General features: G+C 35.8%; 1 protein-coding gene across 1 annotated transcript in view; it reads right to left on the reverse strand.

The window, feature by feature from the left end:
* TTC8 (tetratricopeptide repeat domain 8) overlaps positions 1 to 26,986 on the reverse strand; it is a 41,941-nt gene extending 14,955 nt beyond the window's left edge. Inside the window, exons 1-8 of the mRNA XM_085317568.1 lie at positions 26,793 to 26,986; positions 18,028 to 18,057; positions 15,191 to 15,311; positions 11,235 to 11,298; positions 10,909 to 11,068; positions 9,930 to 10,019; positions 6,456 to 6,500; positions 893 to 978 (exon numbers count right to left, since the gene is read on the reverse strand). Of these exons, the coding sequence (XP_085173694.1) occupies positions 893 to 978; positions 6,456 to 6,500; positions 9,930 to 10,019; positions 10,909 to 11,068; positions 11,235 to 11,298; positions 15,191 to 15,311; positions 18,028 to 18,057; positions 26,793 to 26,906 (710 nt within the window). The 5' untranslated portion in view covers positions 26,907 to 26,986. The remainder of the gene's footprint in view (positions 1 to 892; positions 979 to 6,455; positions 6,501 to 9,929; positions 10,020 to 10,908; positions 11,069 to 11,234; positions 11,299 to 15,190; positions 15,312 to 18,027; positions 18,058 to 26,792) is intronic.

Raw genomic sequence — 26,986 nt, forward strand, 5'->3', positions numbered from 1 at the left:
CAGAAACATAGCCAGGAGGTACCTAACGTAATTCTGATGCTGGAAGCACATATGCCTGCTTGGATGCTTTACTCTCTACAGCACTACTCATAAAAATCATGAAAGTGATGAATGACCTCTAAGCTCAAAAGAAATCAGCCTAATCTTCTAAAGAATGTCAAATAAAGGTTAAGGATAATGAAGAATTTCATTAGTTTAGGCATCTGAAGTTGTTTCAAACCACAATACAACAAGGAACATGGAATTTTAAAGGGCTAACTGCTTTGTATTATTAGTGCTTGTTTGAGTTATAGGAAATAGGGTGTCACAGTCATAGCTAGTTCCTCAGTAGCTAGTCCAAGCTGATTGCAGCAAGCTCACCTCCTTGCTGTTGCTGCCCTCGCTTCAGAGAGTCATAGTTCTAAGCCATTTTTGCCAGGCACTTGGGTCCTGGGTGCCACTCCTGGGCCTTGGATCCATCTTTCAAACTGTTTGGTACTTCTTGGGCAATGCATCTCTTGCATGAAGTGTCTAACATACACATTTCATTTTTTATTATTTCACTAATTTGAAGTCTTCACTAACAGTTAGTTTCTCAATCTAATACTGTAATTTTTGGGGGGTGCAGGGTTTTTTTAAACAATAGTTCTTTGCATTTATTTACTGAATTTTCAGCCAGTGATTTTGAAGCAATTCAGCGAAGATGAAGATGCAAATAATTCAGTTACTTAAAGGTAGTCACTGTTGGTGTCTTTACCTCAAGCAGTTGAGCATAATCTCAATGTGATTTACCTATAAGCACAACTAAACACATAGTGTACTATTTCTCAGTCTCCAATACCACATAATACACACAGCAGCTGAGGTCCAGCACCCACACTCACTCATCACAAAAAAATAAAAAAAGGCTTACCTATAATAGCACTTCCCAATTTGGACTTTCCACCACCAGTCCTTGAACTGTGCATGCTCAGTGGCAAGGGCTGCCAAATCTAGAGCCTTCCAAAACAAACACATCATTTTAACATGAATACTTTTTGTGTTTATGCAAAGAAAATGAGGCCAACAATGGAAAGATTTTTCTAGAGATAAATTTGAGCAAAGTGTCCCAGAAAATTTGAGGAGGGTGTATTGTTTCATGTTTACTATTTTGTACAGTTTATTACATAAAATAGCTGAAAGGATAATTTATCCCTATAAAAACATGTAATCCTAATAGTTTCTAGTAATTCAAAGAGAAAATATGAAATTAATTTGATTAGACTGCTGAATTGCTGCTTCAGAGTATACAGAATATTTGTATGAGCTATCACAGTCTTTTCCAGCTTCCCATCCACCTTCACTACAGCTTGCTGAATCACAGAATCACAAAGGTTGGAAGGGACCTCTGGAGATCATCTAGTCCAACCTCCCAAAGACTTCCTGGTGCTGGTTCCACTGGGGCTTGAACCCAGGACCTTCAGCATGTAAAGCAGATGTGATAAACACTACACTAAAAACAAGTAAAAATATACTAGAATAAACAAATCAATTCAACCAGTTTGAAATACATCAAAAATTGTTATCTGATTATTAATATGAGGCTGCCTCCACTTCCGGGAACTCTCAGACATGTCCAGTGGGAAACATTTCTTCCTTTACAAAGTCTATGACGTAAATAATTATTCTATGAATTAAAATAGACAAATATTCTAATAAATAGACAGCTATTGGAGAAGGTGGAGTTCTAAAACCTCCTCCATCTGTCTGTCTGAAGAATAGGTWTGCTAATCAATGTGCTACCATGAGTTGCCATGAATAGAATCTATGGCTTTTCACGTTTTGCATGAAAACGCAAATTTCAGCATTTTAGTCAAAATAAATTGATGCCTGTTCTGTACCAAAAGCTACCAAATAAGCAATTTTTAGTGTTCCTTTTCTTTTTTTTAATTTCATTTCTCCCAGAACATATCAAAGCCATGCTACATTTGTTACTTCTGTTTTAGGAATACCATCAGAAATAGTCTAAAAAGCTTTAAAGCAGTATTTTTACAACAAAGTATTCATTCTTTTCGTAAACATTTTGCAGCCCACAGAAATCAGAAACTAGAGTTCTCTTAGGAACAATATTGAAGAGTTCTGGCCACTCTGTAGCACAGGAACCAATAATTTCTAGGCTAGCATCATCTGAATGTTTGAAATACCAGAAATAGCCTTTTTTTAGTTACATCCTCCACTGGGTTTTATTCCTTTTCCTTTCGCTGTTAACTAGGCTGCATGAACCAAATATTCAGCAGGTTCAGATTTGGTATAGTTCAGCAAAGTCAGTGGAGCTATAATTTAGGCAAGTTGATGTCTTTTGGCTTTGTGAAAGCAAATAATTTGCTCCCAGTAGCAATTCAGTCCAGTGAGCTGCATTTACTGTCTCACTAAATCAGAAAGAGAGGGTTGTCAGTCCCAGCTTCTGCGACAGAATACAGAAAACTGAGGAGCTCTGAATTCATCAGTTCTTCCAGTCACGTGGAGTTCTTTTAAGTCCTCAGTCTGGTGGATCTCACGGACCAAAGCTTACTTCGGTTGTCTGTTGTTGTCTCCTAATGGCAAATTGGACAACAGGGCCTCTGGACTACAGCTATGATGGGAAAGAAGTCTGCTTAAAGATAAAAATTATCAGCTTCCCTTTTCTACAGATACTTTAATCTGAAGCTATATAAGCAATTTTCCCAATTTCCCAATACAGTTCACTGGGAAAATTCTAAAAAGCTGTAGAGATTGAAACATCACTTATTTTTGTTGTGTTTTCACATATATAAAGAATGTGTGTGTCTGCCAAATCCTATACCTGTTTCTAATGCAGCATGAGCAGTCACTTAAAATGAGTATAGGCCAAATTGCAAATAATACATGTTTTGAAGAGCCTTCCTTCGCATGTTCTCATGACAAGTATTAAAGGAGAAGGACTGAACTTCAAGCAACTATCCTTTCTGTAGCTACACATTCAGCTTCCACTGTGGTACCCTAATTATTTCTGAAAACTATTTTATGCAAGGCTAACAATTCTGGCTTCTATTGGAGAGTGGGAAGTAACAGTGCTTCAGGCTCAGTAGATAACAACATCAGCAGTTCAGTATTTATTTCCGCAGACCCTGAAATCTTATTAGCCAGCATCAAGAAACAAAGCATAACTTCATTTTGAAATTAGTTTCTGAAACTAAGTAATTCCTGTTTTCATGTTTTCCCAATAAAAGTAGTCAACATACCATCTTGTTTCTGATATTTTACATGCAATTACAAAAATGTTAATCCAGAAATACTACAAATGTTATCAATATTTCTAAAAGGTGTTTGCCTCAAAAGGCTTTGTACATACAAATGTCAGGTTTTTACATGCTAGTAGATGTACTTTCTGCTGGCACTACCACACAATCTTTTGACAATGTGGCCTTTGAAGTATTAGTAACTTGATTAAAATAAAATTTCAAAAGTCAAAGCCTTCACACTGCCATGTTAATACCAATTGCTAGCATAATTTACTGTCATAGCTTACAGCAAACTTTTTTTAATTGCAAAGTCTAGGTACAAATCAATGTACAGTCCGCACAGCACATTAATTTTAAACCAATCTATAACAACAGTAATAAGTCTTCTCAGTCTCCTGCACTCCCATGCCTTGCTGAGTATTAGTGTAGTTGCATTAATAGGTAGTACATCATGGATTGTGGACGACCCCCTTCATAGAATGGCAGATACTGATATTTCTTTTTAAGGATTTTCACTTCTAATATACGTCTTAAAAAAAAAAGATTGTCCAAAAAGTTTTGATAGCTTTAGAATAGTACTCATTATCCACAAATGCTAGTCAGCTGAAACTGACTATTTTTACCATTACTCTCTTTAGTTAAACTGTAGCATAAATAAGACTTCAAAATTTTCTACCAGCTTTAACTCAGAATAAAACAGCTTGAAGGCTTAAAGGCCTTTACTATAGCACTGCATAATTAAATTCATAAATGTATGTTTGTTTGAAACTTACTAATTTCATACTTAAGATACTTGTACTTAAGATGTTGCATACTATGCAACAAGAAACTATAGTAAGTGTCTACTGCTTCTTTCACATGCTGTTCAATGGCAATAATTCTCCCAGTGACAGGTACTGACTTGTTTGTAGATAAATTAGCRTATGATAGTTTATCAGAGTGCTGAGTAAAGGACATCAGCCATGGTCAATTTAAGACAATTTATTTTACCAAGTGTCTTCAGGGTTTGTATAGTTTGTTTTTAAATCCAATATAATTTCATTATAAATAATTTCCTGTCAGAGAGAATAATTTAAGATTGTTAGGGAGAACCAAGAAAGTATCACAGGTCATGACTATTGACCCCAAGTATATATATATTATACATTCATTGTTCTCTCTCAGGACAAAGTGCCTTGTCATCATTACTCACCTAAGAATAATAGCAGAATATAACATCACAGTCTAACAGGAAATAAATAGAAGCTTTTGAGAAGCCTTTTAAACTGCCATGTTCTCACAGCATTTAGCCTCAAAAATGCCTTTTAGAAGTAGCTTAAGGAGAGCAGAAATCCAGTTACTGAATATATATCAGTCCGAAAAGAAACAAGTCAAGAGCAATAGTTCTTCAGAGAACTCTTTAATTTTTCATTAAGTAAAATGAAAGCATTTTGAATACATTTTCAAGTGCTGAAGAAATGAAGTGCTTCCCTCCTCTTCCTCCATTCTTCAGTTTCCGATAATTGATAGCTTATAGATTTTTTACTTTTGATTTAAATCGAGTTTCTAGTACTGTTTGTCCAACTAAAAGCACACTGATTAATGCTATTCTTTGACTCAAACTGCTGTGGCATTTTTTTTCTTTCTATAGACTGTCTGAATATTAAGCAGAACTGAAATAATGAAACTACCTTTGATTTTTAAATAATGAGGTTGAAAAAAGTACAGACCATTCTAGATCAACAAAGTGACAAAGGAAGGATACCTTTCTACTACTTTTGTAGTGTGTTTGTAGAAAACTCTTCATATGAATGAAAAATTTACCAAAACGAATAAAGAATCATCTCAGTAGTTTAAAATGYCCAACGATGTTCAGTTCAAACTATTTTTGTCAGATTTTTTTCACCTTCTTATAGTAATGGACAATCTTTTGTAACTTATCACTTAATGTCAAGCCTCAGGTACTTGAACTTTCTAGGTGTTCAGCTATCTGGCATGTAGTTCCAGCTACACTGCTGTATGGACTCTTATTTGATGACTAATTCATCCAGGACTCTTTTACAGGAAAAATAAACAACTGTGGGAAAGCTATTATAAAGGTTTATAAAAACAGTGGCAAAGGATTCATCATAAGTGACTGATCATTCACTGACTCCCAGTATGAGAACCAAGGATAGTAAATAAAGTTAGTAGGTAGAATGCTTTAAAGAAGGAACAAAAAGTGATTTCTTAGTTACTATGTAGTTAAGCTGTAGAAGTCTTTCACACAGGATGCTGAGAATACTGTAACATTACAGTGAGTCAGAAGTGGCTGATCAAGTTCACAAATGAGAAACCTGCCTACAGATGCAAGTCATAAATTGCACAAGAAATCCTTGAAATGCAAACTGCTGGAAGATGGGAGAGTAGTGGAGAGAAATATCATTCTGTGCTTGCTGTATCATTATAACCTTTGCAGATGTTTTAACCCCTGCCTAAAGCAATATATTTGGATAGATGCGCCTCTGGTCCAATTCAGTGTCTGTTTTTGTGTATGTTGTTGCTCCTGCCTAGTGTGACACATCCACCAAATCAAGGAAGGTGAGAGGATGTGCTGTAATCCAGTTAAATCAAGCACATACAGCAACTAGAATGATGGTAGCTGAAGGCAGACCGCAGCAGGACAAGAACAAACATAACAAAACTCCAAGTACCTAGCTGTGATACTATGCTGAATCTACAAGTCAGTGATTTTGCAATTTTTCAATAAGCCAGACAGCAACAACAAAATGTTTTTGGAACAGATTTCGGGAGAATCTTTTCACTTCTCATATCCTCATACTCTTTGCAGTATAAGAAAGGCATTGATTCACATTTGGTTCTTATATTTTAGGTTATTCCTACAGTTTGGAAAATTACACACAGTTTTGTCTTAAAGGAAGTTGGAAGAGTGTTTCAGAATCTCTTTACTCCAGTAAATTCTGTTAACATCAAATCATTAAATATGGGGGCCTATTCATCTTGATAGGTGAGGTACCTAATTTTTGCAGCATTAGAATGTTAGTTTTCCTTCTGAAACAAAAGATGAACTGGTATCTTGGTATTTCTAAATTATTACACTTCTAGAAAGAATTTCTTTCTTTTAAAGATTTTTTTTAAAGCTTCATTTATGTACTAAGATACGACATATTAGTTAGATYCTTAATTTAGCAGAATATTGACAGAAATAACAGAATAAGACTTAATAAAACCTGAAAAAGAAATCTATAGATTACTCACATTTTTTACGTCATTTTCATGGTGAAAAATATATTCGAACAATGCCTGACAAGAGAATATTTAAAACATTGTCAAGTTTGAAGATAAAAACTATCTTAGAAGAATCCAAAGTCTTGATTATGTTAGGCAGAAGTTAATTCTTTATGATAGCTATCACATTTACAATCACAATTGCTTAAATTTATATTTAATTATGACTTGAGTAGAAAAAAACTATAGATGTTCTACAGTGCCATTAAAGGAAAGCTCTAATCTTTGGTCCTTAAGGTCACTTTAGAAAAAAAGGTAGCTATAATTTGAAAGTGATTGAAAACTTGAAATCCTAGTACCATTTTTGTGACTTTTTGGCTGTAAAATCAACAAGTCTTTTTGCAATGTATATTTAGGTGCTTAAAGTAGTTCAAAATCAAATTAACCTAAAAACAGACTCATTAAGAATGTGGCTAAGCAAATTTTTGTCCAGAAAAAAGAAATCTCTAAACTCTACAGAACTTTGGGATCTACAACTTCCTTTTTGCTCATAAATGAGAAATGCTAACAATACYAGACCTTAAAAGCTTGGTGCTCAGACACACCATCAAAACAACAAAGCTTAAAGAGGTTATGTGCATGAGCTATGGTAACTGATCATAAGCATGTTCTTAGCCCACAATAATTGCAAGGTAATTATGCATCATAAAATACAAACTTCCCTAGCAGAAAAACTGTCACATAAAGAAAAATAATGAAAAAATGAACCAGTAATCCTCAAAAGGCTTTCCATGACTCTTCTGCTCRCTCTTCTTAGGCAAAATTATTAAAAGATTAACCTTAAGGAAACTAGAGAACTGCTGGTGAATTGTCATGTCTGATGAGGAAAGCAAATCTCAACCTACTTTTCTTCTACTTTTGTTCTGAAAAAGATCTAAACAGACAACCAAAGACAGTAAAGAATGATTAGCAAAAATACATTTATAGGGAGATTAGAACAGACAGAAGATGATTAAAAATGCAAATAATAAGAGAAAATAAAGAAGTGGTGAAATATCTCCTCCTCTAGTTCAATAACAAGGAAGCATTCAATAAAAGCAAAGAAATCTAAAAGTGATAAAGGACATTTTTTGGATGGCTAGCACAAAAAATTTACTGTCACTATCCATAGATCCTGACCTTCAAACAGGTTTAAATGACTGGACATTCAGTTGGACAAAAATATCTAAATTCAATCTGAGTAACTCTATTAAAAATCCACAAGCTGAAAAAGATAAAACTTCCTGTTTCATGGCATAAACCAATTGCTAACTGAGATTCAATACAGGCTCTCTCTAGGGACAGATGATATCTCAGATGTCTACTGTGAGGCTTCCTGCACTAGTCCTGCACCTGGCCATTCAGACATAAGTCTCTTGCAAACTTTTTTTGCCCATTCTAGTATACTTAAACATATAGGAAGACCTAGTCATGCAATTAAAAATATATAATCTACTTTAAAGACAGATGTGGTAAGTACGCTTYGTAAACGCATATGGAGGAGGCGAGTAGGAGAAGCACACACAGACATGAATAAACAGGCTAATTATGCAAACTTAATAGTTGCAGGATTTATCATCTCCTGGCACCTGGGAAGGGTGACAGATCAAAGAATTTTAAAACATTAATCAATGACTTAACACAAAATGCAGTGTGTGCAGTCTACCCTCCTGCTTTGGCTTTAGCCTTAATGCGATCTTGTTTAAAAAAAGTCACAAATCCATGTAGCTCCAACTTTAAAGTTAGATTTTGCATTCTGTGTGAAACACTAATGTCATAATGTATTAGCTTCATAATACTGACAAGTGCACTTGCTGTCTATGGATGTTACCAGGAGGACTGTTGCTTCATATTTTTTGGCTTAAGCCTCTTTTCACATGAAACTGAAGGAAGACAGAGCTACTCTACCTTGGAAAGAGCTAATTAAAAAAAANAAAAAAAAAAAAAAAAAAAAAAGTTAAAAACTTGTGTTCCAAGCCTGAGAGCTGTCACTGAGAATAAATATTTCATCTGATAGCTAACTTCCCTACTTAACAGCGTACAAAATTACCTAACAATTAAAGCTAGTTGTCTTTAAACAGATGAACTAATAAAGCCTGCTTTCTTAAAGATGGATATCTCCTTTATTCCTAAATTCTTCCCAGGCTTCTTACATTCTTCCATTTTATTGACTGTGATCGATTTAGAATGATGTGTGTTCTGACTGACTGGTGAAATAATAATAATTGGACCAAAGGCATGCATTTTTTTCAAAACTGGTAAAGAACTGGCTGGTAAGTCTCCTCAGTGGAGATGCTAGTTTGCAAGTCCTTCTTATTTAGCCAATGATAAGACATTTAAGGAACACATTATAGCTGAGATCTATTCATCTGTCCAGTTTGGTTAATCAGCCAAAGGACAGAGATGCAAATAGCGGGTGCGGCGCACACACTGACCCCACAACACCCATTTCCTCCAAAAATTGCATTGAAAAACAATGCCCTAAATCAGCCTAAACCAGTTTTTTAAAAGTAGCTTAAAGGAAAAAAAATGGAATTTGCTCATCATTTATGAAAAATGATTAACTGCAGTTTTAGGCTAGTGGAGCTGATTTCCACCAGTAGACCTTCTTAGAATAGACTGACTACGTAAAAGTTCTTTCACTTCTAGGTCACGAGCCAAATAACTCATGAGAGAAGAGTCCATCTGATYGTCCTTTGATACCTTTAGCAAAATGAATTTTTGGTCTCAGTCCAACAGTTGTTTTTTGCGAACAAAGTAGGCATACAAAACATCATTATCCATACAAGCAGTCCTGTTGGGGAAAGATTCAACTGAAAGGCCAACAAGTGATAGAGCATTAGATCTAAGAGGACCATCTTTAGGTCCTCTCCAGTCAGGGTTGAAACCCACAAGTTGGGCAGAAATATTAATAAATCTATTCTGTTGGCAGACAGCCTCATTTTCAATGACTGTCAATCATAAAATCTAAACTAAAAACAAAAATAAATTCTGAACAAAAAGATTAAATATTTTTATATAAAAAGAGTATCAACTCATGCCATAAAAATAAAGGGAAAAATGCAAACTGTTTGAATATTTTCAGGCCAGTATTGCCATCTATTTGTATAACAGAACTACATTTCTGGACTCTGAGGAGGATTCTGCTGGGGATTTTCTCTCTCTCTCTCTCTCTATTTTTATTGCCTTTTTTGACTCCTATATGCACAGTTCAAGATTATTCACCAATGGAATATTTTATTCTATCCAAATGTTTTTCTCTGTTTATACTTTCAGCAATACCTCTTCAGATACGTTTTCTGTTTCCAAGTCTGATAACTACTGCTTGTGGACAGATCATAAGCATGCACTATTTTTCTGAACTTTATATCATCAGTCACATTCCCAACATCATGCATAGTTACACTGAAATGATCTAGTAAAGTTAGAAATAGTATCAGAACGTCAACCAAAATAATTACATACCTTTGCCAGTTTGGGTTTATGAGCATATTTTGCTAAATTCAGTCGAGACATATTTATGAAAGGGCCATCTGGATTTGTTAGCATTGAGGCCTGAAGGGGAGAAAAACCTTTTCAGCAGGAAATGCCTTGCATTTTTAACAAAAATTTTCAAATTATTAGCAAAACTATACAAAGAAAAGTAAAAATGAAGCATCTGCAAATCTATTGTTAGGCTGTGAAATAGGGATTATCTTACAGAATTTAAAATTTTTGGAAAATCAGGAATCTAGTGTAAGAAAACTGTCTGCTCCCATATCGTCTTTAAAAAAGGTGGGATAAATGGCCTTCTGGAACTATCTTTCTCTTCCCTCTCCCTGTTTACTATAATGTGCCTAAATAAGTAGCTTGGACTTACTATTAGATGATTTGAAAGTGGTGGGATACCTAATAAAGAAAAGTCTTCTAGAAAGCTTCAGGGAAATGAGTTCATACCCAGGAAAGTGAGARGTCATTAAGATATCATATATTGCCAATAATGTGATGTTAGTCTGCATTACRTATTAATGCCAGTTGCATTGTATTAATTTCGCTAACAGAATATGATAAAACTAGTAAAATTAATTTTTCTTATCTTCTGAAGCAACAGATACTGAGACATTCCTAATTGTTTTCTAGTAAACTGAAAATCTTGGAGGAGGCTTCAACATGTTTGAGGTGAAATCACGACACAGACTTTCCATGGTCTTCAGTGAATAAAAGTTGGTCTCACAGAACTTGTGATATTGTTTGTATGTACACTTTATACATAAACAAACCAGCAAACTAATGAGAGGATATATTTTCACACCCTACTTTGAAAACACTAAACAAAAAAATAAAACAATGAGCTCCCTCAAGCTTAGGTTTAGATACAGCTATTAAGTCAACTACAATGTCACTATGGCATATATTATAGYCAAGAAAGCCATCTCTCTAAGAGCAGAGTCTAAGAAGAACTTACCGTTCCTAGCCTGGCATATCTCCCAGAAGTGCTAGTAATTGGACGAGCTGTGTGAGCTGTTCGAGGTGTTTTTATAGCCTGTTCCATAGTACCTGGCCGTCCACTCTGCGTGCTGGGTCTCACAAATCCTGTAATAGGTCTTCCTGACTGAGTTACTGGCCTGAAGATGTTAAGCATGTTATCTTCATGTTGAGTAATATTTACTGATAGAGAGACTTTGAACACTTATGCCTGAAGCACATCATTTTAGATATTAAGTTTAGGATTTGCTCATTTATGTAGAGTATTTTACGAGTCACATTTCCTATAAATAAATAATCACATACCTAACAGCTGGGCTGGGACCTCCACCTTGGCTAGTTCCAGGGAGTTTCAGAGATGTTCCTGGTCCTATAAAATAAGAGCATTGCTCACTTCACATTGAGATATTGCACCCCAGCGCACGGGACTTTAAAAAAATGTATCTTTTAATAACTGCAAGAGTTGGTTCAAACTAAGGAGACATAGCACTAAACAAAGAGGACAAGAAAAAAAAACTGCACAGTACTATTTTATTGTGATAAACTGCCAGGCTACAATAAGAAATCTGTCATAATGAACATTGGAAAAAGTAATCCTCTTGGTAGATTATTTTAGTTCTGTCCTTCTCCTCATCCTTCCTCTAGAGATATTCTCTAGAATGCAAGGATGTTCTGTTCCTTTCYACTTTTCTTCCTCTTATGTCCTACAGATTTTAATGAAATTATCACTAGTACCTGTACAACATCCATTTCACTTGAGTTTCAGGTACCATTTGACCCCTTCTTTTCAGGGAAGGCAAACAATATTGTCTTCACATACAGACTACAACAGGTATAGACCATATTCTCAAAATAATCTTAAAAGCAATAGATACTATATAAGTAAAAAAAGTTATCTGAACAATAAGATCAAGCTAACTCAATATGGAACATTTTCTATCTGGGATTAAAACACTATCCAAACTTGATTAAGTAGGCAAAAATTTTTATTTACAGGACAAATGGAGAATGATATTTCATGTCATTAGATCCATATACCTCTCCCACCCACAATGTAGCATCTAGTAAAGCTCAAACTCATCCATTTTTGAAGATCATCAATGAAAACACTGAACTGGCTTTGGCCAGGCAAACAGATGAGAAGTCCCACTTTTCACATCTTTCTGTTTTGACAGTAGATCACTAAGAAATACTAKTTTCTGAATGTAGGTTTTCAATCACCTTTACCCCCATTTTATTATAGTTAAATCAAGATCATGTTTCTCTAAACTTCTAATGGAATGTTTAAGAGATGATTTTAAAAATTTGGTTAAAAGCAAGATAGGACATCTACACCTGCTTGTCCGTTCACTACCTGTTAACATGTACAGAAGGAAATTAGATTAAGTCRTTTCTTGACAAATCAGTGCTGTTCAGCTGTTTATTTCCTAGGTACTTATAAACTGCTTTATTCTAAATGTTTTCAAGAACTGAAGTTAAATTGATGAGCAGATAATTTCCTGACTTTTTTCCAAGATAAACCCCATTTTTTAGTCTTATCCCTCCATCCTCAAACTGTAATTATCTCTAAGATACCATTCTACCATTCTGTTGTAAAGTTTATTAGACTTGTTCAGAATGATAACCTCTAAATTAACTAAATACCTTTTAGTTTCCTTATCTCAGGCTGTATTTAGTGTTAACTAATGCAAAAAAAGGTATTAACTATGATCACCTTTGTAAATCCTAATAAATACGTAAGTGATAGCGAAACAAAGACCAGAGCTCAGGATTCTCTCTCTACTGGATAGCTGCAATTAGGCTCCCTCTTGCTTACTTCTCTTTATAGTCCTGTGAATCTTGCATTCTTTACTGCACAACAGGAAGGGTGGAACATTCATCCAGCAATGCAAGTTTCTATCCTGACAGCTACAGCACTCTGAGAAATGGAGAAAGTGTCTTCCAACTCTTCAGCCTAGGGGGCAATGAACTGGTGTTTCACTTTGAGCTTTTTTTTTTTTTTTTTTTTTTTTTTTTTTTTTTTTTNACTATCACAATAATATGTAAACTGCAAGCCATTCCAAACCCTCTTTCAGACATGCTTGAATATCAATGATTGTTCTACGGTTTCAGCATACTTGGAGAATGCTTGCAGGATATAGTTCCCTTGGCCTTGTGCTAGGCCACTCAGTTGTGGATCCTTACTTTGTGAATCCCAACTGAACCAATGAATAGACATCAAGAGGAAACAGCAATGCATCTGGCCCTAGCAGCTGCAGAATACGTATGTGAACAGGAATCACCAAAAAGTAACCTTTGTTTGTAAATCCTACATTATTTAGTGATTATTTAATGATGCAGGAAAAAGCAAAATTATTAGGTAGACAGTTTTGCCTGAAAACAAAGACACAGATAGATGCAAAATTGAAGTGGATATGTAAATGATGCAAAAGACTGAACCGCTTCATAAGCAAAGTACAGACAACAYCAGTGTTTGATACAGTAGGTATTTACAATTTTTTAAAGAATGTCAACAATAATTAGAATGGAGGAGAATATCTTGGAAGCTTTGCCTCAGCAAAAGACCCTGAGTCAAGATCAAGTAYGGCTGCATTCCTACAGCAGCAAAAAAAGCCCACAGTCAACAAGTACCCRTTTTTATTAAGTCATATGTAAAAGTGGAAGCAATAGCTGTTCCTACCATTTATATAAAAAGTGTAAGAGGAACAATTCAGATATATAAACAAAGTAAAATCAAGCTGCAGAAGAAAAGATGCATTTTCTATGTGGTTATCATTGTTACTGCATTACTATCTGGTCTTGTGACTAAGACCGAAAAAGGATGTGGATAAATTGAAAAAGGTCCAGAGGAGAGTTTCAAGACTCAATTAAAAATCAAAAGAGATACCCAAAAGGAGAAGACAGTTCAGCTTACTGAATGAGTGAAATTATTGTTAATAGTTATATTATATTATAGTCCTTAACTATTTACTTTGGAAATACACCTTTAAAAATAGAGGTATAAAAAATACTATGCATACTGAGCATAGTATGTACAAGAAGTACCAAAAGCTGAAGCTGTAGTTGGCAATTTCTGCTAAAGATATGGTACACACTGATAAAGATAGCAAATTTAAATAGCATAATAATTTTGTAAAGATTGCAGTGGATTCAGGGAAGTTCTTATAGTTCCTGAAAAACTACATACTAGTTCAAGCACATCCAATGGATTTGAAGCATAACAGCGAAGTCTTATCTCAGCAATTCAGTAACGGAGGCTATGCTAACACAATGACTTTCTTTGGCTTTGAAATCTGTGACATGCCATCCAGAAAGTCACCTCTTTTTCAGTTTAAATATAGTATGAATGTATTTTGCCAGAATGTCCTATTTCTCCATAATATTCATCAAATGATTTTTCTTGGCACATGGCCTCTACCACAGGGGGCATAAAATCAAATAAAAGTCTAAGTTACGCTGKTTTTGAGACAAATACATGTAATTAGATCATCATAATGTAGAATTGTAAATTCAGCACTGCTTGGCTATTTTTTATGTAACCAGGCARGCAATGCCCATAGTTTATTTTTAAATGTAACCAGATACATACAAATACGTGATTGTCTCCTAATCAGACGAAAAAAGCTTTTAATGATTCAAAAAAAATTCTCACACTGACTGTACCAGAGAAACAGAGAGAAATAGAAATAATGCCAGAAAGATTATTACTGACTGTCCACTTAGAATGTAACTGAGGAATCTCAAAAGAGCTGCATTCAAGAAACAATGACAGGGCTGAAGAAGCACCCTAGGAAGGAATAGTACAGAAYAGAGCAAAAGCCCTTTGGAAAAGTTTGTAGGAAACAGTGCAAAAGAGCGATGTCAGATTTGGACAGAAAGTTGCCTACAGTACAGATATAAGGATAGGATTCACAGTACATCAAGAGAACGCATTTCRCCAGCTTCCCATAGAGACCAAAGAGGTTTAAAAGAAATTTATGCACTGATGGGAAAGAGCTAATCAGTACAAAGATGTAAAAGAAAAGCTGACAAAACACTGTTTGTCTGAACTCCTGGTTAGCACGCCGAAGCATGACATCATGTTCTTACGGTATATCTCAACTTCACCGTACAACACGAAAACAATCTAAAACTCTTATTACARCAATAACTAAAGGGTGATCAGGTCAGTTCAGTGTGTACTATTTTATCCTAGATGACAATAATGGCTCAAAGAGCTCTTGTTGCTTCAATGTGTTTAATTAAGTGAAAGTTGTTCTTACGTGCAACTTGAGCAACAGCATTTTCATCAAGCATCATCTCTGCAATTCCTTCCTGATCCACTTCAATTTCATCCACATACACCATTTCTGTCAAAGCTCGTGTTTTTAGGCTCCAAGCAGCCTGAATAAGGATAAAGCAAAAAGAGAAATATCTTTAAGAGACCCAACTGAATAATCTAATAAGCATTTTTGCCCTTTTTTTTAATTATTCCCTTCCTAGTTTTAATATGTCTGAATAAGATATTGATTTAAACAACTGAGCATATCTGAACATAAGCTGTAAGTGGACCCAATGCCACTTTCAAAATCAAAGCTGCCTAACATGCAGGTAACAAGTGCAGCCTGAAGCACAGCCCCAACCTGCACATTCAAAAAAGCACACTGGGAAACCATGTAGCAAAATAGACCCAGTAGGCTCCTGCATGGCTTAGCCTGTCAGTCAAGGCAGTGTGCTGGCAGTTCCTGTCTGTCTCACCACCTAGCTGTCTGACAGACGTGGAAAAGGGTTGTGGAGCAGACATAAGACAGCTCTTTCAGAATGGAACAGATATAGTCACAGAGTTTGGAGGACAGAACCTCATGCTTCATGAAAAGTTGCAACTGATTTAGGTCACAGTCAACTGTCTGAATCTTGTGCTTTTGAAGACATCCCCAGCCATGACTGTCATTCAARAACAGTTGACAGACCCCTTATGCAAAATGGGATAGGAGAAGAGAGGTTAAGTAAAACCACTGTAATACAAAGCAMTGCCCTTCCCAAGCAGTAGAGAAAGAAAGAAAATCTTATTACCAACAGCTGAAGCATCTACAACATTATCAAGTATCCACACTGAACAGTCTTTAAAAAGATAATCTAAAACTCATTGTTTCAAAGAATCAGCTTTAAAAAATGTGTAAATGTATAGATTAAGCATCTCTAACAGACTGTGAGATTACTGGAGTACTTGGTGGACTGAACTGACAAATGGCTAAAGTAAATGTCTTGGAGGATTATGAGAGCAGTGCTGAAAGGCAAGCATAATCCTAGACTATGTGACAAGCTTCTTGTACACTGTGCAGATATCAAATCAGTGGGGAGGAAGAAAAAAAAAACAGTAGTCATACAGAAGTACCAATAAACTAAGTGCAGATCCAACTACTTTACTGATAACTTAATAGACCTGTAATGTACTCATAAAGCTGGCATGACAAAAAGAGCCACAAAATCAATCACTGAACTTCTTTCAGATATTGAACAGATCACCATAAATTTTCCAGACTAAAACTCCTTACCAAAATAATCAGATTTGTTTCTTTTCTGACAGGTGCTACAGCAGTCCAGTGGGAAAGCATGTTTAATATTTGCTAAGCAGATATTTCAAATGAGGAACAGAATGACACTATTCCTAATAGAAGTAAAGGTCAAACACAGAAACATTTGTTTATTAAATAAGAGGCTTGAGAAGATCTAGATTTCAGATTTTTCATAACATAAGTCATCATTTAATAGGGACATTTCTCATCCACTAGTTTTTAAACCATATCTTCCACTACMCTTATATCTCTATACAATTTTGTAACTGTCTACCAAAAAGAAAGTTTACCTAAAAATGAGGAAAGATATTACTCTATGCTTTAAAAATGACTTCCAAGTAGAAATAAAGGAGGAATTTAGCCATCTAGTTCATTCACAAAGAGACATCTTTGTTTAAGTAAGAGAGCAGAAAGCAATAGGGCAGAATCATTTGAATGTAGGCCAGACAGACATAATCCAGATCTGCTTTATTATCTTTTAGTTTCTTACTATGTAGTTAAGTGACAATTATGTAATTAGCATTGAGATGGTACAGTTAAACGTTCACCATCCTTAAATGATTTTCATCACACTATGTAGGTATTTAGTTTGTTGAATTTCTTAACACCCTGAATGTACTGTTTCTTTTTTTTTTTCACATGTATGTCTGAACTTAACATAATCATTTTCTATATTGGGAATATGCTGAAATTGGAGATCTCAGTAGCCAAACACAGGATAATTTCCTAGTGGAAGTAGAGAAGCTGCCCATAGTAATGTTCCTTTTCTGGGAATTGCAGTTTGTCTACGCTACTTGCTAAAATTAGAGCCAGGTCTTAACATAGATATAGGCAAATCACTGTGATCAGAGAACCTGATGTTTTTAAATGCAATATGCCTCTTTGTCTTTATCAGATACATATCTGTCATAAAAAATAGCTTCCTTTGGCTACTCTTCCAGTTTTAAGTTCTTAGTTTGTGACTTGATAGGCAACAATAACCTTAAATATTGCATACTATTCCCTAATTGAGTATTAGTCTGTAGATTAAAGTACTGCTTGTGGCAATGTTTTTATAGGTCTTCTGATCAAAACTGCAACAGAGAAAAAAAATGTCAAATGTTACTTAAACCATAGATAGATGACCTCTACTTTGGGAGACAAACAGACAATTCAAAATTCTTATCTACTAGTTCCAGGACCCATAAGAAACAAGAGTATAATTTCTATGTATTAAATTAAGTGAAACATGAAACAGAGCCCTAAAAGCATCATGGTTTTTGCATCTATGAAATACACATTGGCTTTTTCCTAATCTCATCAGCAGATGAAGGTCATTTAGTTCACAATAGATTCAATCTGGCTTTTAGAAGGCACTGAGCTACTGCTGCACTACTGAATAAAACTAAAATACGTAAAAGGGAAATAAACTTTTAGTAAATACTAAAACTGCCAATTTAATTTATGGTATTATAGATTTAACATATGAAACAAGTATTATTCAGTGTATTAGAAATTCTCCTAATTATTTCATCTAACATTTGTATTTATGGAAAGGATTTTACCTGAAACACTGTGTATTCAGAATCAGGCTCCTGAAAAGAAAAAAGATATAAATTAAGGACTAGAAATACCAAACAATAAAAAGAAATAGAATTATAAAATTAAATCAAAATACTCTGTAACCTCTCATACAAGCACTCCCTCTGTGGCACAAATATCCAAATCTCCACCATTTTACTGCATTAGCTCACTTTACACTTACTTCTGAGCTAAGTAATGTTTTACAGAATGAACGCATATTTACATTAAGTGTTTTTTCAGATAGCATTTGCTTTCTTGCTTCTGCTGGATCACGTTGGCCAAATCGTAGATTAACGTAAGATTCTTAAACTGAAAAACTACCCCTTTCAATAATCAAATAWAAAACACCTGGAAAATGACAGCAAATCTCAAAAGTTAACCGGATTCTTAGGCCATGGGCTTTAGAATCCCTACACAAAAATACATCTTTGTGCATTTTTGTTAGTTGCTGATGGTATTCGCAGACATCAATGAAGTACATAAAAGAAAAATTCTGCGCATATTAAAGCTTTCTGTATTTTTGTAATGGAAATTATGCATTCATTGCATTCCAGACAGTAATGCTGCAAGTAGAACAAACTTCTAACTAATGGTATATTGCATCATACAATAAACAAGTAAGAATAAAAAGAAAACCCCTGTGAGACATAGTTCACAATGCACTAACCAGTAGGATCTCTGGAACCTTTATACACCTGAAAACTTGAGCTAAATACTAAAAAAAGATTAAAAGGGGATTTATCATCTTTTATTAATTCTGTAATTATCATGTTTATATAATACTAATATGATGCTTCTCGTCCTTTCCAGGGACCAGGGAGGAATTTTTCCTCCCTTACATACTACTTGGCTTTAGAAAGAAAGACAGAGAAGGTGGGAAGTAGAGATTTGCTTCTTCTGAAGCACTGTTAGTCTTTTGTAGAGTTGGATAGTTACTTTTCTGCTCCTAGAGGTAGTGGAAAATTCCTTACATATCTGGCCTTGTAAAAAGCTATCAAGGTTAAACTGATGTTAGGTTAAATATAGAATCATAGAATAATTCAGGCTGGAAAGGTACCTCACAAGGTCTCTAGTCCAATCTCCTCCTCAAATCAAGCTCAGCTCTGAGGTCAGATTGGTTGCTCACGGCTTTCTCTAGTTAGGTCTTGAAAAACTCTAAGTATGGAGAGATTGCACAACCTTCCCAGGCAGCCTGTTCCACTGCCTGACTATTCTTATGTCCTTTTCTTTACATCAAGCCAAAAGTTCTTTCATTTCAATTTGTGTGCTACCTCTTGTCATCTTGCCATGCACCACTGAGAACAGCCTGGCTCTGTCTTCTCAATACTCTCCTTGTAGGAACTGGAAGGCTGCACCTAGATGTCTTCTCTGCTCTAAACCAAACAAGGCCATTTCCCTCAGCCTCTCCTTGCTCCAACCCCCAACCATCTTAGTGGCCCTCTGCTCCAATTTACCAACATTTTTCTAATATTCAGGGGCTCAAACAYGGATGCACCCTCGATGCAGTCCACCAACTGCCAAGTAGAGACAARTAATCACCTCCCTCAATCTTACAGCCATGCACCTGTTAAATACTGCCCAGCATGTTGTTATCTTCCTTTCCTGCAAGGGCACACCACTGGTGTACATTCAAAATTCACCAACAGCTTGGCAAAGGCAAGCTGTTTGTTTTCCTCTGTAGCAAGACATACATAGTCTACGTCTCTCAGCCAAAGCATTTTTACTTAGTGAATTTTATGCCAGCAGGGACCCGGAACACAGGTGATGCTCTCTCATCTTCCTTCTGTAGTATATTGAAATTTCTGTTGCCTTTTGCGGATGGCATTTAGTCATAAGCCTGTTTATCAGTGCTAGAAAGTGGAAAATTCAGTTTAAAAATCACATATTCTATGGAACTAAACATTAAGGCAGGGATTCATCTCAGCTGTCTCTGGCATGCTAATTAAACAGACATCTGTGCTCAACTAAGTCACTGAAACTACTTTTGTATTTTAGATGTCTGAATAAATGAATCTGAAGTTCTTTTATTATGTTGTTTTATTTACAGTAGTCAAGTCTTCTAGAAAATAAACTATTCTAGCTTTCTCAGTAATAAGGAAAAGGACATTGAGAGCATTTTATTCACCCCATTGCATCCAAACATTATAGCACATATGGTGTATTAGGAAATGGTTTAAGAGCAGTAGGTGATCTTCCATACCATATGTGCTACAGTAACTAATGAGGACAAGGTTAGGAATACTACATCAACTATTACTCAAAAATGCCTTGATGTTACAGCTGTGTATCTTACTTTAGTCATTGCTCATTAATTTAAATTTGCCTATGTAAGAACATTCATATTGCTAAAAGAAATTTGAAATGTGACAACCTTGTCATTTGGAAAAAATAAGTGGACCAATCATAATCACTAAACGAATTGCTGTTATAGTAGTAGGTGTTAATATGTATTGTTCATGCATCCTAATTTACTTTTTTAGTCTTTGACAAGATGTATCTTAAGATTTTAAATAACTCTCAAGAAAGCAATAGAGCTCTCTTTAAGGACAAGTGAGGAACAATTGAAACTAACATTAAGATATCATGTTTTGAGATAGGTGGATCTAGCATTTGCTATTCATGCAAGTAATCCACTGGAAGAAGAAGCCTCAGTAAAGATTTCTTTGAGAAGATTAACAAACAGTATAGCCCTGTAAGCTTGTATGTCAAAACAAAAGGTCATATTTATTCTTCATTTACACATATAAAGCCCCTTTGAAATTAATAAGATTGTAAAAGCAGTAAAGGAAGGATTTAACCCAGATCTCTAAATCCACTGAGGGCATTTTAAAATTAAAGTTAATGTGTAAAGTCAGTCTATTTTAAGACCAAAAATACATTATAGAAATTAAGTCTTCTGATGTTTAACCCCCTAAAAGACGGAATGAAATAAAGTACAGATTATAATATTAAAAATTCTAAAAAACTTCAATATAAAACTAGTTTCAGTTGAGTATGATTTATCACAAGCTTTCAGGTCATGCTGTTCTTAATGTTCTGCATTCTCCAAATGATGAAGAGCAGAAACAGAGAGAAAACATTAACCAAGAACAGTGACACTATTGTATCTACCACTAATTTTTATGTGTATTTAGTAATTATTGTCATTTGAACCAATAACTGATTTCAGTTGGAAAATCTGCATGTACATAAAGACAAAAGCAATACCTTTATTAAGACAATACAAAAACCAACGTGCCAGTAATAACAGTAGCTGAAAGTATAAGCCTGGGAGAAGGACAAATGCGCAAAAGGAAATTCTCATAGTAGACAAACAAGTTAAAGACAGGACATCCATTGCATGTCTATTAATTATATTAGACTTTTTTCTAATTGATAAGCTACAGCAGGCCTAGTACATCAGTGCTGGTTTATTGCCTTGAATCTGACATATGGAACACAGAGGAATAATCAGATTAGGTAACTAATCAGGATGATCAGCAGAGACAGTCATGGAGTGTATTTCCTCTAGGTCATGCTATTACTGTAAACACAGGAGACAATGCCTGCTTACTTAAAATAGGAAATAAATGAATCGAACATCAATGCTTTATGTATTTGTATTTCCAAATGCTAGCCATGTAGAGTATGTTGTGTTATCTATCCTGAGACTGTCAGCACAGAAGTAAACTTTATCAATAAAGTTTATATTCCTATTTCTTAAACTAACAAATGCTCAAGAGATTTCTATTAACAGTATTTTAGTCTTCTATAATATGTAACTCAACAGGAACTGGTATTTTCTTTCAAAATATTAACCTAATTAAATTTTATTCATAAAGAATTCTTCATTAAGCAAAATTGATTTAAAAATGCATTGACTTCGTTGATGTATTCTTTAAGTATGAAGAGTAGCATAGCATTTGATACTGCTACATAAGAAAATTTCTGATTTATGCCCAGTTGACTGAAAGATCAACACCATACCTCAAAAAGCTTTTAGGACTCACTACACTGGTTACAAAGTTCAAAGAGATTAACAGTAAAGCTGTTTTGTTGGACCTTCAAATCATCTTTCTCCTACTGTGCTTTGAAGGAAGGTTTCTTGAATATCATTATWTTCCCAACAAAAACATATTCTGAATACAAAGGTATACGTACAGAGAGTGTCAAACAGAGATATAAGAAGTTGTACTGGTCAAGAAAATTTATTATTTAATATCACATTTATAAGATGACCGGCAAAGATGCCTACTGCTACGGCTATGTAGCTTTGTGACAGTGTTGCAGTTGCAACAGAGTAGGAATGGTGCTAACATTTAGTAAACCAGCTGGCATTAGTGGGAGAAATGGACAGTGTTTCAGACATGAAAACACACAGATTATGCACTGTTAGACCCTTATATTAATTATTATGGTTAAATCATATGTCTTATAAGGGAGAAAGTTATCTGCTTTAGCACAAAAATGTTCTACCCTGTAATGGTCATGGTTTAACTCAACCATTCCTGGGCAATATCTTCTTAAAGGACACAATTTCCTACAGCTTGGTTTATATGAACTCCTACCATCTTCTCCTACTGCATACGGTTCAAGGAAGTGAGCCCCTGAGCAGTGAGTGAGGCTACTGTTCTTATAAGACCTTTCTTTCACTGGCTGCAGAGGTTAGGAGGCATGTTCTTACTAAAATATGGGATAACAGGATGAGAACACATGGCACTGTGATTACAGCTGTTGAGTACTGCCTTGTGGTCCAAAACATCTCACTTAATCCAAACTTTCTGTAAGTTTTGTCATTTGTCTGTGTTTTTCTGATGTCCAACATGACACATCCTGGGCTTGATTTGCAGAAGTGCTCCCATTAAGGGAGACAGGCTTTTACCATTACATGTTTTAGATCTGCTTTGTGCTTTTTAAGCATTGTGGACCAGACATTTCAGGTTAGGTAGCAAAACTGATACACACTTAATTTTGACTGAGATATTTCTCCAGATTATACTAAAACCTAGTGATTTAGTTCACACAGGTGGAAGACAGCATTATTTTTCTGGTAAACAGTTGAAGACGATGAGAGAAATAAGGTTTGTTCAAAATATTTAGGAACTACTGACTTCAGTAACGCTCCATGTTCAAAAGTAAAATGGTCTTCAGGAATCAGCAATCTGCTTGCAAATGGTCTTGGATTTTTAATTCATCAATAAAAAAAACAAAGCAATCTTAGATAATTTAGAGTAATCTTAGATAATTTTTAAAATATTCGTAACTACCATAACTTAGGCTATTAGAATAAATACTATCAGCATAATGATAAATAGCATTAGAATAAAGAAGCCAGGAAAACTGAGTACTGTATGCCACTGATTTCAGTTGTAATTGTCTCAATGTTCAACCTTGAAGTTTATTATCTTTCAAGTGTTTTTATAAAGTAACAGTGTTATTAAATGAGAAGTAAACACACTGCAGTACATGAATATGATTTGCTTTTCCAATGTCTTACCTTAAGTAGGCTCAAAATACCCTGAAAAATTCCAACTACAAATAAAGTAGACTCTTGAGGCATATTACTATTTTCTCTTCTCTTTGACTGAAGTCAAGTAGGGTGACATGTGACACACTGGTATCTGAAAATGGCAAGTGTCAAAGTAGCTAGAAGTACGATAACATAGCTAGGGGAAAGACCTGAAAGGCTGAACGCACCAGAAGCAGAATAGTAAAATACTGGTTTTCTTGGACAGGTAACCAGTATTTTCTGTTGATAACAATAAAAGGCATAAAAAAAATAAAAGGACAATGAGCATAGTTGACTGAAAAAGAGACTACCACTCWATATTAACTCTGCCATGAATGTTAAAAGTTAAGCTTTAGCAATGTAATCAGAAAATGCTTTTCTTTAAGAGATTATGTGCAAGAATTTGCACCCTGAGCTGATTTTATTCAAGTTGCAGGACTGAAAATTTCTTAACTGTTATTCCTCAACTTGTAGCATTATTTATATCCCCTTTACTCTGATGCAGCATCTTCTCCTGTTAGAAGCTGAGTCTTGGTCTGGACTGCCAGATAAGGAATGCTGCAGAAAACAGCTGTATAACCATTACATTTTTAAAAACATAAATACATTATGAAATACAGTATACTTCATAATCCTTCTGAAGAAATACACTGAGTTGCCATTTAATGACTGCCTCTCAATTTTCTGAAAGTCTCTAAACTGTTACTGTCACATAAAGTATTTATACAGAGTAAAATCCATTTACAGAGATCTGCAAGGTTGCACTGTAACAATTGTGTTTTTCTTGAACATTACTCTATGAAATCTCTTTTCAGAGAAAGACCAAAACATTGATACTCACATTAAAAAAAGTTAAAAAGGATGACTATTATTTTCTATGCTCAAGTAGATATATCTGGAAATATTTTTAAAAGTAATTTATTCATGCTTAAACAGAGCTCTTAATAAGGAATCTTCCTCAAGAAGATTACAGAGGCAAGAGCAAAACTAGCCATACTTCAAGTTTGTCTCTACAAAAAGCAAAGACATTTTTTCTAGTCTTTCAAGTAGATTTGAAAGATGATGCTGATGAGAAGCATATTTTTAGATAAAATTGTGAATAGGAATGTACTCTTGAAATGAACATGCCAAGTTATAAATCCAGTCTTCTGCAGTCAGCCAAAACCTGGAAGCCTTTTAAAAAAATGCGTGAAACTCAAACTGAATTTCAGAGATTTTCACAGCTTCTCTTCTTTTTAAGAGCTTATGACTTAAGGTTTATATACACCATTCATATCCTTATCTTTCCCTATTTGTTTATCCAAGCATAATTACATAAGAATGAGAAAGAAGGATACAAATATTTAAGATAAAGATGAAGCATATAGTCATCTATTTGGAAGATTAAGTGATCAACTATTTGTCTTAGCTTTGTACAATATTTGCAAAAAAAATCTGATATTTACTTGTTATCTAGGGTCCTGGTTCTCTATGGAAACGTGTAACTTTATCTAAGGAAATAATTTATATACTTAAATGTTTGCAGAATGTGATCACTGTTTGGATGAGACTTAGAAGGAAAACCAAATGGAAAAAATAATCTGCATTAGATCTATATCCTCTTACTTCAGTTTTCTTGTTTTCATCCTAAACCTTTTTCTCAGCCTTGTATACCTTATATTCCTTTCTCTACTTCCGTCACTTGCAGATCTCTTCAACAGGTTCCCCACTACTACCAGAAAAAGGGTACTTAATGTTTGATAAAAGTTAGGCGTCGCCAGGTATAACACAATAATTGTATACTTGAGCTTCAGCACATGTTAGACATATAGACATCTTTATGTTTATATGCTGAGATCACAGTTTGGAAAACTTTTTACCAAACCTGAAGACCTATCAATGAATATTAACAGAATCAGCGTGATTTTTAGAACTCTTGCTTACTGTTATTAGATGTACTGTAATAGTCTCAAGAGCTTCGGTCATGGATCAGGTACTGTACAACYGTATGCAAAGATTTAATGCACCAAGACTGAATAATGTAAATGTACATAAATGATATTGTGTTCAAGACAAATTTTTGAAGGACCTGCAAAGAACTTGCACTGTATCCMATTTAGTTTTCAGGATCAGCTTTTTTCTACTTTCTGCTCATGGTCCTAGTTGATGCCTTACATCAACTGTAAATACATATCTTTTAAATATTGAGCCTAAACTAATATAAACACTTACTGTGCTTTACATTTGTTACATGATTGTGCAGTACTTCCTCCCTTATTTATTTTTTTTAAAAAAAGGAGGGGAYGACTTTTCCTTTGAAAAGGATTACCTTCAAGATCCTTAAAATCTGTAACTATAGGATGCTTTGGGAGAGTTAGTAATTTCCTGTGAAGTATTTATGACCAAGATAAAGTCCCTTCAATTACTGTTCTCCAAATCTGGCAGTAAGAGCTTTCACACACACTCACTCATCCATAAAGAAACAACATTCCTAAATCCTTATTCCTTACAAAATAGTAAGAAAATACACATGCTAAATAACACAGACCAGATAGAACAAATCAACTAAAGTCCATTTGGCTCATGATTACACTGTATCAAATGTAGTTTGTTGAAGAATCACAAACGTAAGTATTTGAGGGTGTATCTTCAATGAATAGCAAATTTTGCTTTTCATTGAGGTTTTAACCTTTATGTAAAAGAACTGAGGGTTGTTTGAAACCTGTTCACACAGCTGAGAACGAACGCAGAGTCGYGGACGGGATCCCTTGCACAGGGAGGACAGAAGCAAGGATCCCCTGGCAAAGTTCCTCTAAGGACTGATGATAACCAGCAAAATTCACTGGGAAGTTTCCTATTCTACCCCTGCGCAAAAAATAAATAAATGAGGACGGACGGAGGCGCATTTTCTCCTCTGCAAGTGGAGGAGCAGCGCAGGGAGAGGACAGCCAGCAGGCACGAAGCGGGGCCGGGGCCTCCTGCCGCCGTTAGCTCCCTGCCGGCGGCCCCCGCCGGGGCAGCGGTGGCTTAAGGGCTCCGCGGCGCAGGGGCCGGGGCAGCCGGGCAGGCGCTCGCCCGCGGGTGCCCCCGGCGCGGCGGGGACCAGCCATCTCTCGCACTCCCGTTCCCGAGGCGCCTGCAACACCGAGAGAGGAGGATCGAGGAACGCAGACACCCGCCTGTCCCTGCGCCTGCCCGCGGAGGGCGGCGGCGGCGGCGCCGCCATTTCCCGCTCCTCGGCGCCGCCCGGCCCGGCCCGGCCCGCGCTGGCCCCGCTACCTGCTCGCCGGGCGCCCGCTCCAGCAGCTGGGAGCAGATGGCCGAGCACTGCGAGAACTTCCTCCGCCTGAAGTAGCTCCAGGCCTGAAACAACGGCTCCATGCCGGACCCCATCCTGCCGCCCGCCGCCCCGCCTCCCGCGGCGGCTGCGGCGGCTGCTCGTGCCGGGCCCGAGCGGGGCCCGGGGCGGAGCG

This window comes from Rhea americana, unplaced genomic scaffold (assembly GCF_003343005.1).
Source record: "Rhea americana isolate MKP2758 unplaced genomic scaffold, rheAme1 scaffold_5, whole genome shotgun sequence".
Lineage (NCBI taxonomy): Eukaryota > Metazoa > Chordata > Aves > Rheiformes > Rheidae > Rhea > Rhea americana.